This window comes from Gamsiella multidivaricata (genome assembly GCF_025024155.1).
Source record: "Gamsiella multidivaricata strain RSA 2152 chromosome Unknown BC939scaffold_17, whole genome shotgun sequence".
NCBI lineage: Eukaryota > Fungi > Mortierellomycota > Mortierellomycetes > Mortierellales > Mortierellaceae > Gamsiella > Gamsiella multidivaricata.
This window is the reverse complement of record NW_026251725.1, coordinates 432,450-451,428: the sequence shown is the minus strand read 5'-3', so window position 1 is coordinate 451,428 and position 18,979 is coordinate 432,450. Positions and strand designations below refer to the sequence as shown.

Genomic DNA, 18,979 nt, shown 5'->3' with positions numbered 1-18,979 from the left:
ACTTTGTGCAAGGTGTGCTGGTTTGAGCATTGCTTTGAGAGCGCCTGGCTGCGGGGTATGGTGTTGCGGCGAACCTTTTCCTCAATGGTTCCTGGATGGGGAAGGGGCTGTGAGACTGGGTTTGGAGGACAGAGAGACACGTTGCGGCGAGACCGAATTGACGTATCCTCAGGTCTCACAGGGAGGGAGGGATATGAATTGGGGTGCTGTTTGTTGCTGGTCGAGTGGGGTAAGTGTCTGAGAGCAAGGGAGGAGGGGGAAGGGGATCCAGGATGTGAGCGAGTGTGAGTATGGATGGGTATGGGGACGAGAGGGCTTGGTGCAGGAGGACAGGGAGGGAAAGAGAGACGGATTCCGGGCAGGGATGAGAAAAGTGATTTGATTGTCGGTAGAAGGAAGAGGAAGATTGTGAGGGAGGGAGGGGGGGAATGGAAGGACGGAAGGGATGGGGTCAAACAAAGGGAGAGGAGAGAGAAAAAGAAAGAGAGGAAAAGAGAGAGAAGGAAAGAAAGAGAAAGAGAAAGAGAAAGAACAGGAACAGGAACAGGAACAGGAACAACAACAGCAACAGCAACAGGAACAGCAACAGCAACAGGAACTGCTGCAGCAGCAGGAACAGCGGAGGAAAGAAGGAAGATGTGCTTCTTTCTCCCTTTTCTGGTCTGCCTGAGGAGTAAAGAGACTAACTAGCATAGCGCGTGTGCTCTGAGGCGGTACAACATACATACAGGTTACAACACCCGAAGCAGAGAGAGGATGGGGTGTACTCTCTGAGAGAGAGAAGTGACATCATCGTCATGGCCTTGGTCCTTCTTTCCCTCTCTTTTTTGTCCCTGCTGCTGCTGCTGCTTCTGTTGTTGACTCTGCTGCTGTCTGTCTGCTGCTCATCACTCCACTCCACTCCACTCCACTCCCACCATCCCATCGTTTGACTCCCACTATTGCCACTATTACCACTACCACACACATCTAATCGTCCTCGATAATGAGCCATCATGATATGAACAAGCAGTTTGGTACGTGCCATATACGAACACGAACACGCCTTGGAGCAAAGACCCAGCAGAGTGGTGCAGATGCAGTGATGAGCAGATGACCTTCGTTTTCTTGGCCCCTGCTCACGAACCGCTTCAAGTCTCTCGGTTTCCGCTACCATCCATCTCAAGAACCCGCAGCATTGACCGCGTCGTTCCCGTCTCTGCATCCCTCATCCATCTCAATAGCTAATATGAACGTCAGCAACGACGCCCGCAGCAACAGTCGTCCCTCGGGCCAGCGAACCACCTATGTTCCGCCGCATCTAAGGAACCAGGCCCCCCCGCCCTCTTCTCAGCGCAGCAACACCGACAGGTATGTCCTCTCTCTCTCTCTATTCCCGATTCAGGACCTCCTCTTCCTCGCCAAAAGACTATTCTCAAGACGAACAATCGGCTTGTTTGTCTGACTTTGTGCCTCTTTTTTTTTTTTTTTTTTTTTTTTTTTCCCTTCTGGAATGATCATCACCTGCACTAGCTGGGATGCCCCTATTCGCTCCAACAATCGCCCGAACGGATGGGGTGCCGCTTCGGAGAGTGGATACAGCCGCGGCTGGCAAAACGATCAGTCAGGCCCGCGTCATTCCTCCAGCGGCGGTGGCGGCGGATGGAACGAGCGTGCTTCCTCGGGCGGCTATGGTGGTCGTCGCAACGATGGCCCCTCCTCGGGCCACTCTCGCTTTGATCGCGATGTCGGCACTTTCAAGAACGGAGTCCAGACGCCTGCCCAGCGTAACCCTCGTCTGGAACGTGAGCTGTTCGGCAGCGAGGACAAGGAGCGTCAAGGCACCGGGATCAACTTTGAGAAATACGACGACATCCCTGTGGAGGCTTCAGGACACGATGTTCCCGAGCCAGTCCTGGCCTTCACCAGCCCTCCTCTGGATCCCTTGCTTCTCGAAAACATTGAGCTCGCCAGATACACCCAGCCGACGCCCGTCCAAAAATATTCGATCCCAATCGTCGCATCTGATCGTGATCTGATGGCTTGCGCACAGACCGGCTCTGGCAAGACAGGCGGCTTCCTATTCCCTATTCTCTCGGAGCTCTTCAAGCGTGGTCCCAGCCCTTTGCCCGAGCAGCAAGGCATGAGTCGATCTCGCAAGGCTTACCCAACAACACTCATTCTCGCCCCCACGCGCGAGTTGGCCTCTCAAATCTGGGAAGAATCACGCAAATTTGCCTACCGCTCCTGGGTCCGCTCCTGTGTTGTTTACGGTGGTGCCGATATCAGTCAGCAGCTTCGCCAAATTGACAGAGGATGTGACTTGCTCACTGCCACGCCAGGGCGCCTTGTGGATCTGATCGAAAGAGGTCGTGTCTCCTTGGCGAACGTCAAGTACCTTGTTTTGGATGAGGCCGATCGCATGCTTGACATGGGTTTCGAACCTCAGATCAGACGTCTAGTCGAAAAGGAGGACATGCCCGGAGTCAACGATCGCCATACTCTCATGTTTTCGGCCACCTTCCCTCGCGACATCCAGCATCTTGCCAGAGATTTCTTGCGCGACTACATCTTCCTGTCCGTCGGTCGAGTCGGCTCTACCTCAGAGAATATTACCCAAAAGATCGAATACGTCGAGGATGGGGACAAGCGCTCGGTCTTGCTCGACATTCTCCATGCGCAGCCCAAGGGCGACGCGGGCCTTACACTAATCTTTGTCGAAACCAAGCGCATGGCTGACACGCTTTCCGACTTTTTGCTTGGTCAAAACTTTCCTGCCACTTCAATCCATGGCGACCGCACCCAGCAAGAGCGCGAGCGTGCCTTGGACATGTTCAGGTCTGGACGATGTCCCATTATGGTGGCGACTGCCGTCGCTGCCCGTGGTCTAGATATTCCCAATGTGACCCACGTCGTCAGCTATGATCTGCCCACGGATATCGACGACTATGTCCACCGAATCGGTCGCACTGGTCGTGCAGGAAATACAGGAATGGCGACAGCTTTCCTCAATCGCGGCAACAAGGGCGTTGTCAGTGACCTGATCGACTTGTTGAAGGAGGCGAACCAAGAAGTTCCCGGCTGGCTCGAAACCTTGGCTAGAGAGTCTTCCTACGGCAGCAGTGGAGGGCGGGGTCGTGGACGCGGTCGCGGTCGCGGCGGCTCTCATTCAGGTGGTCGTGATTACCGCAAGTATGGGGGCGGTGGAGGATCTTCTGGGCATGATCACTGGGGCGGCGGCGGCGGCGGCGGTGGTGGTGGTGGTGGTTACAGTGGCGGCTATGGAGGACATACTGGAGGCGGCGGCAACTACTCCAACAAGGACAGTTGGTTTTAAGGTGCTGGAACCAGAGATTGATGTGTGTGACGATGTCCCTTTTTTTCAATTATTCTTGTTTCTTTGCTCATGCATATGGACATTGGCCCACTCTTATATTATACCCCACCCCTTCCTTTCAATCGCGTCTTCGATTCGGACACACGCACGTCGGGGTTATGGTGTAATTTTGCAACAGCTCTCTGCGGTCGGTCCTGCCTCCATCTTCCTCGCTATATCTTTTGTCTCTCTTTTTTTATTGTTTATTGCCCTTTCCTTTAGATCTGTGTGAAAAACTGTCTTTTTCGTTGTGGCCATGTACACTATACTAAGTCTCCTCTATACCTTGCTCATTGTACATTATTGCAACATGGGAATCCTCGCTCCTTCCTGTTTTTTTTTCTACTTCTGCAAACCTCTGTGAGGAGATTACTGGCACCATTTTGTTCCTTCATCACTGTCGCACAAATGCGTATCAAAAATAATAAAGTTTCTTTCATCAGCGAAAAAAGAAGCGCCACCAATTTTGACTCAGACACAAGCTTTCTTCCATTCCACCGTTGGGTTGATTCAAGATCAGAAAGAACCATCGCGATGCCCGTTTACAGCTGGCTGGACCCTCATCGAAAGGAAAAGGATCTTTTCAGTTCTTGGAAGCAGCTCTTGCATGACCACGACAAACGGACCTTGGCTCGAACTGACCCTGATACAGCGGAAGACACAGCTGGACGCGCGATGGCCGGTGACATCGCTCTGGACGACAGGACAGCCATATTGTCTGAATGTAAGGATAGATACAAAAGAGTAGAAGCAGCAGCGACGTCCTTCCGATTTTTTCGTTAATTGTTGACTGGAATCGACATGGATCTTTGATTCCTAGCACATCGCTGCCGGCAGGTACTAGCATTTGTACCGAGACCGAACCTAGCGGACCTAGTACCAGGTATCAGAAGCAACAGTTGGGAGCAGGGGCAAGAGCAGGAACAGGAGCCGCTGGCTGCACCAATGTCTGCTGATGCGATAAGGACGCTAAAGCAAAAAAGGCAAAGAATTAAATATAATTCAGGACCACGCCCAGTTATCGACCACTTTACCGGCAGCGGACAGAATAGTGCCGATGCACCTACGAATGACAAGAGAGAACTTCAGCAAGTCCTTTCCGGCATGGATTCAGCGCAGGTACTGGAAAAAATGGAGCTCGTTGACTCGATAGAAAAGCTGGCGGCCTTACAGGATCTTCAGGCCGCAGTTACATCATTGCGCCCAAAGCTAGAAACGGTACAGCCTGAAGGCATGAGGCCATCCGACATTTTGGCAGCTGCAGTATGCACTTCTGTCCATGGCGAGAATGCCGACGCAGGCGAGGCTGTCGAAGCAACAGGATCTACGGTAGAAGGGGCGACAGATACTGAGGTTCTTCTATCGCAGGCGGCGACATCGCAGAGGTCGATTCTCTTGTGGGACGAGATCAGAACAATTGTAGAGGCCATGAGCTCGCCTTGGAGTCAGCTCCAGGACATGGTATGCGGCACTACCAGAGCAGTTTTTTTTTTTTTGAATGCCAATTATGTGATGACGAGCATTCTAATAACTCTATCTATCCTTCTTTTTCGTAATTAGGGAGACTCTGCTATACGCGAACTCGGAATCGATAATCTCGACGACGACGTGATTCATCGGCTTTGCATCAATGAGATCTTTGTTCAGGAGAAAGAGGAAGAGCTGGAACGCTCCTCAGATATGTCCGAAGACATCGATGCAGTCTGTACTGAGCGGACGAAACCATCACAGCTGTCGTACCAAACCAGCCTGGCCTTATATCGCGTGTTGTTTTGTCGAAAGGTAGACCGGCGTTATAACGCTATACTATCATATATTATATGGAGAAGGATTCGAGAAGCGTATTCTGACCAATATGTGTTATTAATGTTTGATGAATAGGCGTTGCATCTAAAATCCATTCCATCACGTCTCTTTCTGGACGCGATCCTACATGCTAGCAAAGCTCATGGACGGGCCATTGTGGACGGTGTCCTGATACCAGTCGTCCGCAATCACGCGTGTTTCTCGAAACTGACATCTGAACTCGCTCAAAAGGTCATAAAGGAGCAAATACCGGCTACCGTGATCCATTTTCTAAGGTAAAAGCCGCAAAACAGTTTTTTCTGAGAAAAAATGCAAGTCTTTCATACCTCGCTAATGGTTTGTTCTTTCTGGCCTTAGCAATATCTTTGACGCTGCTGTTGAGCAGGATATGCCAGAGAGTAGGGAACAAGACATGCTCGATCGCCTTCCCGTGCTTTTTGTATCAGAGATTCACCTGGCAACTGTTCAAACCATTCTTGGTTACAGCAATGTTCCCTGTCCGTTGCCGACTCGACTCTGGGCTCGTTTCAATTTAATTCTCGATGTGCTATGGACAAAAGTAGCTTCACTAGTCACATCGGAGCCATCTTTGTCGCCCGGGATATCAATTGCGACTGTAGGCACGTTGAAGGAGGCAATCAACACGCATAGCGGCACCGCATGGATACTTAGGATGTACTGCCCTTCAAACCTTTGGGATAATCTTGTAAGGAGCGATAGTTCCATGACCGGTAGTGTGGAGAAAAGTGGCAATTTGAATAATCAGGGACCGTTTCGACTTTCGAATCCTAAATTGGTTCAGCTTTTGATGACCTGGACCATTCGGCAGGGACCCTTGTGTCCAGACGTGGAGAATTTACAGCGACTGCGGGAGTTTTGCGCCAATAGGTTGGATATCAAGCAGGCGAAGGGGCTCGTAACCAAGCTGGATATCTACATCAAGAAGAAAAGGTCCAAATAAAGTGCGGCGGCCCAATATCTTTTTCTCCACGCGCACGGATCGCAGTGTGGACTGTGCAACCGGAGGTGATTCACGTGAACCTTATTTCCCTGCGACTCACACGGGGGAGAGTGTTCTTCATCCCCCAACTTCCATTTGCTCTTCATCCATTCCTCATCGTAAAGAAACCATGTCTGCTATTATCAACGTACAGCCCTGGCTCAAGTTCACGGCAACGACGGTCGGCCGTGACAAGCTGTATAGGGCAGTTCAGTACTTTTCCCGCTTTTTGGCCTGGTACTTGATGCGACAGGGCTATTCCAAGGAGACGGTTGTTCGATTCAATAACCTGAAGAAAAGCCTCGCCTTGTCGCGAAAATGTAAGTGAAGGACTGGAAGAAGAAAAAGTTAATATTTGTCAATGACATGCTTCCGTGTTCTAACAGGATTTGCACATTTTTTTTGTTTTTTTCCTATTGCGATTTAGTGATGAGAATTGGTATGTATACATTACTCGTTCTAATACATGATACGGCCTAGATACGCCATTAATGAAGCTTCACTGACACATTCGGCGTCGCCACACTTATCACCCTCATTGTCATTCTTTTCTTACCCCCTTTTTTTATTTTTTTTTGTCTGGGGCGAATAGGCAAGCCCATTGAGCATGTCGAATCGGCTGTACTAGCCTCTAACATCAAGGATGAGTTCCTGCGTTTCTGCTCTGTCGGCAAGCAATTGTCCTATGCGGGATACCTTACCTACGATGCCCTTATCTTTGTAATATCCCATGAAAGCTGCAACCAGGGGTCTATCGCACTTCTGGCCAACATTTTTAATTACTAACAATTTTTTTTATTTTTTTATTTGGTTTTGATTTGATTCTCATTCTTTTGTCATAACATAACGGTAGTTGGATGGAGCGGGAGCATACAGGTTCCAGAACATTAAGCGCTACAACGAGCTGGCGAGCAAATTTTGGCTGTCGGGAATTTTGTTCAGCTTCGTGATCGGACTGTACCGGACACGTCAGATCCAGATCCGAAGGGAGACTGCGATGCGTGGTCTGAGGCACCAAGGGGAGAACGAGAAATCGACAGCACGTACTGAGCTCCAGGGATTGGCTAGGTATGTGGAACGATTGCAGAGCCGACAAGGATGTGATATCTTTATGCGGCAAAAAAAAAATCTCATGAAGCGATATATATATATATATATATATATATATATATGTCGCAGGGTGTTCATTTGATAACAATTGATTTTTCTTTCGACTGTGCATTAGGGAGCAACATGGGGTGAACAAACAGTTACTGCAGGATGGTCTCGACGCGTTGATTCCGTCGTCTAGTCTGAATTATGTGGACTTGGATGATGGTGTTGTCGGTCTTATTGGGTAAGCATTTGTTTTTCTGCCTTTCTGTTCTTCTGTTCTTTTGTCATGAATGGTGCTGATCCAAGTTGTAATATATTCCTGGATATCTATAGTACCGTTACATCAATCATGGGTGCTCAAACTCAGTGGGCCAAGGTTAACAAGGCCAAGGTCTAGGACGAGGTACATCAGTACAAAAGGAGACATCGAAGCACCTCACGCTTGGAGATTAGGAGGAGAAAAAAAAAAGAAGGGATCGGCGGACAAAATACATAGCAGGTACCGGAATGAAACCAGAAAGGAAGGGAGCAAGGTCGATCTCTGTTGTTACTTAGCCTCGTTGCACTGCTTTTTGAACCAAGAATTAAAAAACGTTTGTACAGATTCTATTTCTGGCCGAGGAAGAGGATGGAGGAGAATAAAAAAAAAATTGAGCACCCAAGGATGACAGTTTGCGATGGAAGATGCATTGGTCAAAAGGGTTCTGTAGTATCCATCCAGGACTTGACCGGTTCCTTGGTCCTTGGTCATTGGAGAAGGAGTTTGCCTGACAGAGCAACAGAGCGGCTGTATCGCGGAACGGGGGTGAGGCATTGGCGAAGGCGGATGGATGCCTTTGGAGCGACTTGTAGTTGCTACATGCTATTGCATGCTGTTGCATTGATGTTCTATAATTGGCTAGGCCTAAAAAAAAGTAGCGGGTTAACGATCATTGGGTCGACATGGACGCGGACGTGAATTGTTGTTCCCGCGCAATATTCGCCGCTGGTTGCTGTTCTCTTCCCATCCCATCCCACCCATGGGGAGAGAGACTTCTCTCCTTCCCTTTCTCTCTTCTTCTCTCTTCTTCTCTCTTCTTTCTTTCCTTCCTTCCTCTTCTTCTTTATCCATCACGCCATCCACCCTATCTTTCCCTCCTCTTTCTCTCGTTACTGTCCTCGTCCTTACGTTATCTTTATCACTCTTACGCCCATCGCTTCCAACACCTCCGTCCTCCCCCACCCGCCTGGAAAGGACTCGTTGTCATTGCCACCATTCTTTTCTCTCTCTTCATTCTATACCCTCCTCATTGCATCATAATCTCGTCCTCAGCATCACACTACATTCATCGCTCCTCATCACCTGTCCCACTCCACATTCGCAAGCAATCCTTCATCCCTCCTCGAGACTTTAATTCCATCCATTACAGATCAGGTTTCACTCTGGTTCGAGAGACCTCATATCTTATTTATTTCTTTCCATCGCCACCCCCCTCCCCTTTCCCCCCCACGTCCAACACCCCCTTCTCTTCGAGCCAGTAGTGCCATCCGCTCTCACGGAGGTGCTGTGCCCTCAAAAAGGAGTTGTGAGCCATGGATGTACAGGTAAGCTGAGGTTTCTGAACATGCAATCGGATGCACACAGTTAACAGCATTGATAACGGACGAAGGGGTGATTATCTTGCTGGGCAGGGAAATTAGTGGTTGTCGAGATGGGCGCGTTTTTTATTCTATTACTGTTACTGTTATTGTCCCTGGTTGGCTCTTCAGATCCCCCTATGCTCTTTTGCTTAGCCAGATGCCAGATGGTTAAAATTAAATTTGGTGCAACGGGTGGTGTATTTGATTATGCCTGCGCTTCATCCCCTCATGGACAACAAACAGACCCATCATCTGTCAATGGATTGTCAGTATCGTTGCGGAGAAAAAGAGAACGAGAGAGGGAAGGTGAGAGGGAAAGGGAAAGGGGAAGGGAGGGAGGGAGGATGACCCGTTCGTTCATCTACAGGCGTTTTACGCGGGAGAGGAGGGGGATACAGGGAAGGAGAACAGGGTTGATCAATATTTCGACAGATGATGCTGACTGGACACGCCACTAATCATGGAACTCAATCGATCATGTTCTTTTTGCCCCTCCTTCCATGCATGGCAATCCAAACTAGACGCTCGAAATGCTGGACGACGACGTTTCCGCCTTTGTAAGTGTCAAGTCCTCGTCATCAATCCCATGCATCATGACAACCAATCTTCCCGCCCGTCAATCCACCGTCATGGTCAACATGGGCCATATTATCCCGTGTTGCACCTACATATCCTGATTAACAACAGCAGCAGCTCAAGCATCGTCTGCGAACTGCAACTAGAGAGCCTCGCTCTCGCTCTCTCTTCACATTCTGTCCCGCATCTCGCTCCTGTTCATCCGTTATATTCCCTGAGAGCACTTTTTTTTTTTTTTTTTTTTTTTTTTTTTTGGCAGGCAGGCAGGCAGGCAGGCAGGCAGGCAGGCAGGCAGGCAGGGCTTAGCTTGGGCTAAATAGGCCTTGACCGATGTTCTAATATCCCGTTCTTTTTATCTTGCTCACTATTTCTTGCTTCCATAGGCAAAACGGGACAAAATCCCTCAGGCCCGAAACGATTTGCAGATGCATATCCCAAGGACAAGAAGGGCCACAGGAGAGAGCATGAGTCGTCCTAACTCAAGCAAAAGTAAAGCTACAACTGGAACAGCAACAGAAGCAAACTTTTCCACTTCAGCCCCACGGCCGATCCCCAAAAGCAACAATAGCAAGAAGAATTTGCAGTCCAGCGCAATGTCTTCATCATACACATTTGACGAGAGCATCGACAATCCATTCTTGCCGTCTACACCTCCAATGTTCACGCCTTCAATGGAACGGAGTGGATTCTTCAAGCCGAATTCATCTGAGGAAGGCACCGTCCCTGCTTCGACAGCAGACAAACCAATCTCGTCCAAGGAAAGAACCGCTCGCGCCCGCATGGCGAGCCAACAGACCTCTTCCAAAGAAATCACTACCTCCGCCCCCACACCTAAATCCTCCACGCAGCCACCAGCGACACACAATGAGGCGACGCCCAATACCCACATACCCAAGTTTGAGAACCCCTTCAGTATCACAACAAGATCCCGTAATGGATCCTTGAGTGGAATCCCTGGGTTGCCTGGACCCAGACATGAGGATATGATCTTACCGGCAGTCGCACGGCGTATCAAGGAGCAGGGTTTGTTCGACCATGATGTGATTGCATACAGCGATGATTATAATGCACCGCTCTACAAGCTTCCGACGTCACCAGCTACGCAGGGCAACCCATTTGCTAGCTACGACCGCGCAAAGGCAGCATCGAGTACGAGTCTTGGTCATCCATTGTCTCAATCGGAGTCATTGTCACCTGCCAAGGAGAGCGGCTCAATGGAGACAGAGTTACCGCCCAGCCCGCCCGTGCCTGACGTGTACGATTCACGACCGCGCAAACAGCCAGAAACAGAGGCAGACCAAACGGTACCTGAAGCCAGGTCGACGAAACAGTCTCGACAGCAGGCTGAGCCAGAGACTCAGTCCAGGCTTACTGAGCCAAAGAATGATGTTACTCGACCTGAGAGACCACGCCGTACAAGACGGGACACGAATCATCAGACGCAGCAAGAGAACGCTGTTTCTGCCGAGGATCACCGGACACGGCGCACTCCGCGTCCGATGATGCCTGAATCTGATCAGCACAGCCAGGGCTCCAATCAATCGTCGCCAACACACTACCAAGACCAGAATGGCATGAAACAGGGCTCCAACCAGTCCTCATCCAGCCACTATCAGGATCAGTATGATGGGGAGAATGGTTGGAATGATGCATATTCTCGACAACAGCAACAGCAACAACAGCAGTCGTACAGATCTGACGCAAGGGACCGCCGTTACCAGAATAATGAGTATGGAAGACAGGAGCAGTCCAATGTCAACGATGGCAGTTATCAGAAACAGCAACATGGTTCGCCGCAAATGGGAGACAGATATGAAGGTCGTAGGCAAAAGCAGACACAGGGAGATTACCCACAAAACGACGGATATAACCGCACCCGAAGGCAGGAGGGACACGAATATCACCAAGATTCATACAATGGTCGTCAGGGTGGATACAACTCTCAGCCGATTGGATACCATACTCAGAATGGCGACTATAATGGACAGCAGGGCCGATATGATACCCAGCAGGACCATTACAATGGTCAACAAAGCGGTTATAATGGTCAACAGAATGGATACGATGCTCAATATGGCAACCACGATGCTCGATATGGAGACAACAACAACTATAGTCGTGGCGCCTCTGCTCCAGGACATGACAAAGCCAACGTTCAGCGCCTGCAGCAAAGACCCGACATGGCGCAGATGGAGATGTTGGAGGTCAATGCTGGTTCAAGGGAAGGTGGCGCTGCGGATGAGGTTGCCAAGATTGATCCCAAGGACATGGAGCAGATGAAGAAGAAGGGGTCTGTCTGTTGTACTATCATGTAACAACTTTTTTTTTTTCATCTACCTTGCGCTTTTACCTGCATTCATGCCGCCACCACTCTACCACTCTCACTCATTCTGGTTCATGCGGAGGGAAAAGAAAGAAAAAAAGAACGATTTGTATTCACCTCCACATTTAACTACAATCCATACCACGTATCTAGCGCATATTTTTTGCTGCATCCTTTAATCTTGTACTTGTTTCGCTTTTAGCACTAGAAAACTCCTTGCTCGTAGCTCGTTGTTTTGTTCCAATACAATCATATTCATCCTCGTAAGACTTTGGCGGCACAGTTGGGGGTCTGACCGCCGTAACAGCAACGGGCTGCGCCCTTGTACGACGTATCCACAATTTTCTTGCTCGGAGAAAATGAAGTCCGGCTTGCCCCCTTTTAGATTCATGTGCTTTCAAATACCGACCGCAGCACTCAGTTGAGAAAAATATGGTTAATTTCACTGGTTTACAATGGCCCTTCCACATGAGCGTATTGGTAAAACCTTTTTCCCCATGAGATTCCCCATGAAAAACTAGTAAATAGAGATGTAGCTGTGGTACGGAAGAGAAGAGAGGGCTGCCACCTTTCGACGACGCGTTGTCTTGGGGAGCGATGAAGATATTGAGGCTGACTCTATGGGAGCATGCAAGCGATCGACCAGTAGGCTGATAGGAAAGAAAAAAAAAAAAAAAAAGGGATTGGCCATTTATGGGAGAATGGTGGGCGAATGCGGAAGCAAAGTGCAGGGCGCGTTCATTTAGTACGGACTGCGCAAGATAAAATTAATGGCCTTTCGGGCAAAGCTCCTCAATTCCGTAGGCCCTCCCTCCCCGTAAGCTTAATTGATGGTCGAAAAGGGAGGAGGGGGGGAGAAGAGGGAAAGAAAGAAACGCCTAATGAGAATAAGGTGTTGCCTTGCTGTGGTCTGCGCATGTTTGTGCTCGGAACCAAACAAGCAGTGCACAGCACGACATGGCGTTGAATAGGATGTGGGCAATGCGGATACGAAGAAAGGAAGCGGAGGAGTGGCAGAAAGGGGGGGGAGAATGCTTGCTCCAGGGCTGTAACTGCACCATTGCAGGGATCGGTCCTTGGAGTGGATCCAAACAGGGCCACCGAAAAAGCGGCCTATATTTACTCGACCGATATGGATACGATTCCTTTTCTTTTCTACCACTGCTCTTCTTCTTCTTCCTCTTCATCTTCTTCCTCTTCTTCCTCCTCAAATCTTTCGCTTCCCTCTTTGCTTGTCCCCCACTCACACAGCCACTTTTGTTCAGTCGCTCTTCTGCGCGGTACGTTGATTGCCTGTACCAAAGGGACCCTTGATTCCTTCATTCTGCAGGTTTTGCACAGGTCCGCATCTGCAGGCTGTGTCCCCCCGTTGGCCTTTCGACCCCTGCGTCGAGTTGGATTGACGTTGTTTTTGATGGCGCACATTCGCATTCGCACATTTCTTCATTCGCTTTTTTTTGCTTTTTTGCAGACCAAAACCCCTCCTTTCTCATTTTTATTTTTGACAGTACTGGGGCCAATTGAATAGATATCTCGGACGGAGGAAAATATCCATTTCTGGGAACCCTTATTTCATAGATTTCTAGGCAAGAGCATCGCAAACAGCCCTCCATTCTCCTTCTTCTTCTTTCTTCTTCATTCTTCTTCTTCTCCCTCTGTCTTCTTTTATTTTTACCGCTCCTTCTTCTGCCTTCTTACCCACTATTTTCTACGGTTACCGTGGGTTTGTCTTCCTTTCTTCTTTGCTTGTTGCCGCTAAAGATTTTTGGTCCACATTCAAAGGAAGGTTACACAAAAAAGCAGATCGATATAAAGACATAAAGTCGGAAAAAAGGACCAACGGATGGCAGCGGCGATCATGTCTGTACCGGAACATCTTCCTGAACGCAGATCGGCCCTCATGGTCCCCACAGATGAGGACCACCAGGAATGTCCTTCGTCATCTCCTACAACCATGCCTACTTCTACGGCGGCAATGTTGACTACTCGGATCACGAACGAAAGAGTGCTTCGCCCAGGAACAGGTCCCACCTCGATTGCACAGCTGAACACGGTCCTGAAGGGCCTCACCTGCGCAGCAACTCCTGTTATTCCCTCTTCAGCGGTGACAATAACAGCAATGGGTATTACGGATGCCAAGGATATCACGGATATAATGATGGTCGATACTACATTTCCGGGTATATTACCACTGTCGTCCTTACCTACTCCCACGAGCCCATTGCACCCGACGCTCGCGCCTGTAGCCACTACACCTGACTCAAGCGCATTCTCAGGCTCTGCTTCAGCTCCAGTCTCAACAGCAGATTCCCGTACCTCTACTACAGACCATCTCTCTTTCACCTCAATCGTGCCAGCAACACCAGTGCCGTCCATATCATCGCCACCATCTACTTCGACCTCAGTTTTGGCTTCATCTCCAACGCCAAGACCGACACCACCATCGACATCAATCCTCACGACGGAGGTACTGTTGACTACGCCCTCTATCTCGATACCCGGAGATACGACGACATTCTTTGACGACATGATCAATGGCAATGTACCTCAGATTGGGCAGTTGTTGTCATCGTCTTCGACAGACCAGTTGACACGAAGGACTGGTGTGGCCTCGATACCAGAGTTGTATCACAACTTCTTTGATAACCATCCTGAGCTGTGCGACTCTGATCAGTCGTCGTCAGATGGGGATTTGGACATGGATTTGGACGAGGATGTGCCTGTGATCCGCGCGCGGACGCTTGCAGAGATGAGACAGGCGTCGATGACCGCCTTGACAGTGTAAGGAAAAGGGGACGTCTTTGTTTTTTTATTTATTTCCCTGACCGTGCAACATGAATTTCGTTCCTGACAAGGCTGAACAAGTTGACCCCGCATGCTGAACCATAACCTTGTCCCGCTCCCGGTTGCACACATCCCACATCCTCCCCGCCTGCCGAGAGATTCTCGCTCTGGGTCACGTTTCGAGAAGGAGAGTGACCCGGGCTGCTCCGCGCGACATTCTTGTTTCCCCACCTTTTTTTTTTGCTGTTTGACTGACACTTGACAGCCGTTGGGAGGGACAGCAGGCTTGACCAGACTTGACTTGACTTGACTCGACTCGAAGCTCCTTCATTGCTTCATTGCTTCATTGCTTGTTTTCGACAGACTTTTTTTCTCTCTCTGCTCCTTCCTGAATTCGACTGCCTGTGTTCGTGCTGCGTGTGTGTGTGTGTCTCTTTGTACTGTATTGAATTTCTCACCGTGGAAAAGAAAATCGGCGCGCGAGAGTATCCAGTGAATAAGAAAACATCCGCCCAGTCTCATTTTTCCATGCGCGCGCCCACTTCGCTGCCCCTCGTTCCTTTTTTTGCTTATTTCCAGTCACCCTTCCCGGAACTCACTCACACTCTCTCGCTTATCCTCTTTCGAATCCAACATACATTCCATCCATCCCCATCCCCATCCCTTTTCTTCTCCTCTCTTTCCATACACTGCATCAACAATATTCTCTCTCTCCGCAACCAGCCAGGTGCCCCTGATCGCCGACAGACGACCAACCAACACCCCCGACACCATCGACACCATCAACCTCATGAACCACCCGCAGCATCAACAGCAGCGGCAGCAGCCCAACGGCGGCGGCACACATAGCCACTCAGCCTCCAACGGCACTGCCCCACATACCAACAGCTCCTCTCCTAACGATAACGCCAACAACGCCAATAATAACAATTATAATAATAATAACAACGGCCGAGCGGACGATGAAGGTTCAGGGTCTCCACCCGATCAGGATCACCAGAACCAGACACCCCAAAGGCGGAAGAAGGCTAGCCGGGCGTAAGGACAGCATTTTGTTGTGTGCATTGCAAGGCAAGGGAGGGTAGAACACAGCTGACTGTTGAGACACATCGACACCAACGCTGACGCCTGTTGTTCGCCGTGGTTCCTTTATCGTCTCTGTTCACTTAGGTGCTTCCACTGCCAGAAGGCTCACTTGACCTGTGATGACTGTAAGTTTCGTGAGAGAAATAGTGTGGAGACGAAAAGATGTGACTCTGCGACCATGCGGCAGGAAGGAGTGCCCTCTCCTACTTCCCACACCACAACAAACGACAGCAGTAGGATTCAGGATACGACACTGGACGGAGATACAGTATCGGCGACAGCCATACGAGCCAGCCAGGCAACAGATAGAATACAGCTTTCCGATCCAATGGCTAGGAAAGGATCGAACGGACAGGGATCAGCGGATAAACCTCGGGGACGAACGATCAGATCTCGGGCAAGGGACAGGACGAGGAACAGAGCAGTTGACAGATCAGGGAGGAACAAGAGTGCATCAGTAGCAACAATAGCAAATGACAACCATCGGGTTCCTCCCCAGCTCTCTTCTTTCAAAACGTCCACTGAGCAATGCTGCTGCGTACATGCGTCTGTCTCCGGACAGGTGGCGCATACGCTCGCTCGCTCGCTCGTCGTGTTTTTACCCTTTACCCTTGCACCAGTATTTCAAAAAAGCCCGTGTGTACAGCAATTATGGGTATATCATGCAGGAGAGCAGAAGACTCTCGTGAGCAGGAGATTTTCTGTGTGGTGGTGCTTGAACGGGTATTGGTCGGCCGGATCTCATCTTTTCTTTTTTTTTTAGTCTACTTAGTCTACTTAGTCTACTTTCTCCACTTTTGAATGGTTACTGTCCACGTCCCGCCCCCCCCCCCCCGTTTCTCAATATTTATTTCGATCGTTCATTTTTGCTGTCCTCTCCACACACGATCCATGCTTTCCTACCAGGATACACATGTTTCACGCTCAAAAGTAGATGGAGTCGCTGCGTCTTTGTTTACAGTGGGTCATATTGGTTTTGTACTTCTGCTCAGTACCATTGGTGAAGGGAAACAGGAATGAATTGGCCTGGGGGCAGTCTGAGGAGGAGCGGGATTCGGAACTCGGTCAATGTTTTTTTTTTTTTTTTTGTGATAGGTCAACTAACGCGCCTTTGTCTGTTTGCCTCTCTCCCTCGTTATCTTAGCCCGTCCATGCCAGCGATGCATAAAGCGCGACCTCGCAGCAACTTGCGCAGATGGAGTGAGGAAAAAGGCAAAGTACCTTCAGGATGCATACGATGCTCAGCAGCTGGCTGCTGAACAGTCGGGGCAGACTCCACAAGCAGGAACGAACATTGACCTCACTGGCATAGACCAGCAACAGCTCTTATCGGATCAGGATCAGCCTGCACGGTCAGGCGCAGGCAGCATGGATGGTAAGAGCAACCTTTTTTCGAATTTTACTGACCTTTGAATAGGTCAGTTTGCTTGCTGGGTAATAAGGTGGGCGTAGCACTCACCATATTCTTACAAAATATACTAGGTTCTTTGACGGACACCAGTGCGCTGTTCAATTTTCCAATGTCGGCAGACTACAACTTTGGATCTGAGGCCGTCAACTTGGAATACTCAATCATTTCGACCATGCTCTCGTCGCCTACTGCAGAACTCAATCCCATGTCCGATCTCTCGATCGTGGAAAGCTGGCAGCGCCAGGGATCTTTGGACGCCATGGCGAACATGGCCAATAACAACCAGCTCCAAAAAGCCCTTGCGGCTCAGAGCGCAGCGGCAGTCGCAGCAGCAGCAGCAGCAGTGAGCGGAGCCGGAGCAGGAGCAGGCGTCCCCGGTCCAGCAGGAGCCTTGTCCAACGGTGGATCAGCACATAACAATAGCAGTAACGGTGCAGCAGGTAGTGCCAACACGGGGCTCTTAGGTCCTGGCGGAGCGCCAACAGCAAATAATGCGACGAATTCGACATCTTCATTCCAACATACCAGTGCGGCAAGGGTCAGCAAGCGCAAATTTCCGAGCAATACACCTGAGAATGTCTATGCGAATACGAAGCAGCCATTTAATTATACGGATGGCTTTCATTATCTACTGCGCTATGTCCGAGAGCGGTAAGTGAGTGCGATCTATGGTCGGTTTTTTTTTATTTTTTTTTATTTTTTGCGGATGGTGGAATGTCGGGCTCCATATATTTGATTAAATTAATCCTTATATTTTAATCCTATTGATATTATAGCATGGACAAGGAAGAGATGATGCGTATCTGTAGAGCGATGGCGATGTTCCGACCTTCTTTCATTGCGTTGATCATGAACCTGACGCCCGAGGACCTAATCTTTATGGAAAAGTGTTTTCAGCGCACCATACTCGTGAGTATTTGATCTTGTCAGTGCATCGTTGAATTTGTCGCCCGCCCTCCATGTACATCTCCTTAACGCGTTTCAACTGTTTGGTACTATTTTGCTGTCAACTCTCAGGAATTTGAAAAGCTAATCAGTTTTTCGGGGACACCGACGGTGGTATGGCGTCGAACGGGGGAGATTGCGCTTGTGGGTAAGGAGTTCTCGTTGTTAACACAATGGGGCCGTGATCAGCTTGTGGGCAAGAAGACGTATATCTATGAGTTGATGGACAATCAGTCGGCGGTCGAATACTGGGAAAAGTTTTCGACGCACGCGTTCGAGAACACGGAGCAGACGGTGATGACGACGTGTATCTTGTTGAGTCCGACGAACCGTGTGGTGCCGTGTACGTTCTGTTTCACGATCAAAAGAGATATCTTTGATATCCCGTTGGCGATCGTCGGCAACTTCTTGCCGATCTTGTCATAGTAATTGCGAGCTGCCCTATCCCATGCCCTATCCCATGCCCTATCCCATGCCCCATCCCATCCTCTATTTTTTGCACTCGAAGGAGGGTTAGAAGGAGGGGAATGGAGGCCGTTGAGCATGTTTCTACTATATTATTATATTCAGCATTGGCAAAAAAAAAAAAAAAAAAAAAAAAAAAAGTCGTTCACGCGCTTCTTTCTCAGGCTATCTTTCCCCTTCTCATCCACCTCAATCTCAACCTCGTCCTTCAAAGATATGGTATCCTCAATTTTTTTGCGTTCCTCGTTTATCAAGACGCCGGAAGACAACGAAGGGGCAAGGCAACACATCACAACAGCATTTAAAAAATAAACGCATGTATTATAGTCCACATATGAACGCGCGGGGGATTTGAAAAACTGAAAAATAAAATGTATGGAGTGCATTTAGAACAAGGATGTCGAACTTTATTTTCTGCTGAATCCTTGAGGTTGTTGTTGCTGAGGTTTGAGGATTCGTGCAAATAAGTTCATTGACCAATTCAAGAGAGCAGCGTTGACGTTGCTCCGGTGA

General features: G+C 49.4%; 7 protein-coding genes across 7 annotated transcripts; 6 read left to right on the top strand and 1 right to left on the bottom strand.

Moving 5' to 3' along the window:
• Positions 1–356: 356 nt before the first annotated feature.
• BC939DRAFT_87117 (uncharacterized protein) lies at positions 357–1,385 on the bottom strand. Its single transcript, XM_051561966.1, has one exon. The coding sequence runs from the start codon at positions 1,202–1,204 to the stop codon at positions 683–685; it is 522 nt and encodes a 173-aa protein (XP_051414529.1). The 5' UTR covers positions 1,205–1,385; the 3' UTR covers positions 357–682.
• Positions 1,229–3,316, top strand: BC939DRAFT_483569 (P-loop containing nucleoside triphosphate hydrolase protein; the record flags this gene model as incomplete). Its single annotated transcript, XM_051559190.1, has 2 exons — positions 1,229–1,350; positions 1,513–3,316. 2 exons carry the CDS (start codon positions 1,229–1,231, stop codon positions 3,314–3,316), a joined length of 1,926 nt encoding a protein of 641 aa, XP_051414528.1.
• Positions 3,317–3,889: 573 nt separating this feature from the next.
• On the top strand, positions 3,890–6,122 carry BC939DRAFT_501214 (uncharacterized protein; the record flags this gene model as incomplete). Its single annotated transcript, XM_051560139.1, has 5 exons — positions 3,890–4,079; positions 4,176–4,816; positions 4,916–5,137; positions 5,237–5,436; positions 5,519–6,122. 5 exons carry the CDS (start codon positions 3,890–3,892, stop codon positions 6,120–6,122), a joined length of 1,857 nt encoding a protein of 618 aa, XP_051414527.1.
• Positions 6,123–6,181: 59 nt separating this feature from the next.
• BC939DRAFT_87036 (peroxisomal biogenesis factor 11) lies at positions 6,182–7,926 on the top strand. The gene is made up of 6 exons (XM_051561964.1): positions 6,182–6,481; positions 6,589–6,600; positions 6,754–6,881; positions 7,015–7,229; positions 7,387–7,497; positions 7,590–7,926. The coding sequence occupies exons 1-6, from the start codon at positions 6,292–6,294 to the stop codon at positions 7,651–7,653; spliced, it is 720 nt and encodes a 239-aa protein (XP_051414526.1). The 5' UTR covers positions 6,182–6,291; the 3' UTR covers positions 7,654–7,926.
• Positions 7,927–9,092: 1,166 nt separating this feature from the next.
• Positions 9,093–11,846, top strand: BC939DRAFT_87038 (uncharacterized protein). Its single transcript, XM_051561965.1, has 2 exons — positions 9,093–9,433; positions 9,836–11,846. Exons 1-2 carry the CDS (start codon positions 9,407–9,409, stop codon positions 11,765–11,767), a joined length of 1,959 nt encoding a protein of 652 aa, XP_051414525.1. The 5' UTR covers positions 9,093–9,406; the 3' UTR covers positions 11,768–11,846.
• A 3,866-nt stretch (positions 11,847–15,712) lies between these two features.
• Positions 15,713–16,480, top strand: BC939DRAFT_86900 (uncharacterized protein). The gene has a single exon (XM_051561962.1). The coding sequence runs from the start codon at positions 15,824–15,826 to the stop codon at positions 16,406–16,408; it is 585 nt and encodes a 194-aa protein (XP_051414524.1). The 5' UTR covers positions 15,713–15,823; the 3' UTR covers positions 16,409–16,480.
• A 337-nt stretch (positions 16,481–16,817) lies between these two features.
• Positions 16,818–18,497, top strand: BC939DRAFT_86877 (uncharacterized protein). Its single transcript, XM_051561961.1, has 4 exons — positions 16,818–17,020; positions 17,128–17,707; positions 17,833–17,965; positions 18,074–18,497. Exons 1-4 carry the CDS (start codon positions 17,014–17,016, stop codon positions 18,425–18,427), a joined length of 1,074 nt encoding a protein of 357 aa, XP_051414523.1. The 5' UTR covers positions 16,818–17,013; the 3' UTR covers positions 18,428–18,497.
• Positions 18,498–18,979: the final 482 nt, after the last annotated feature.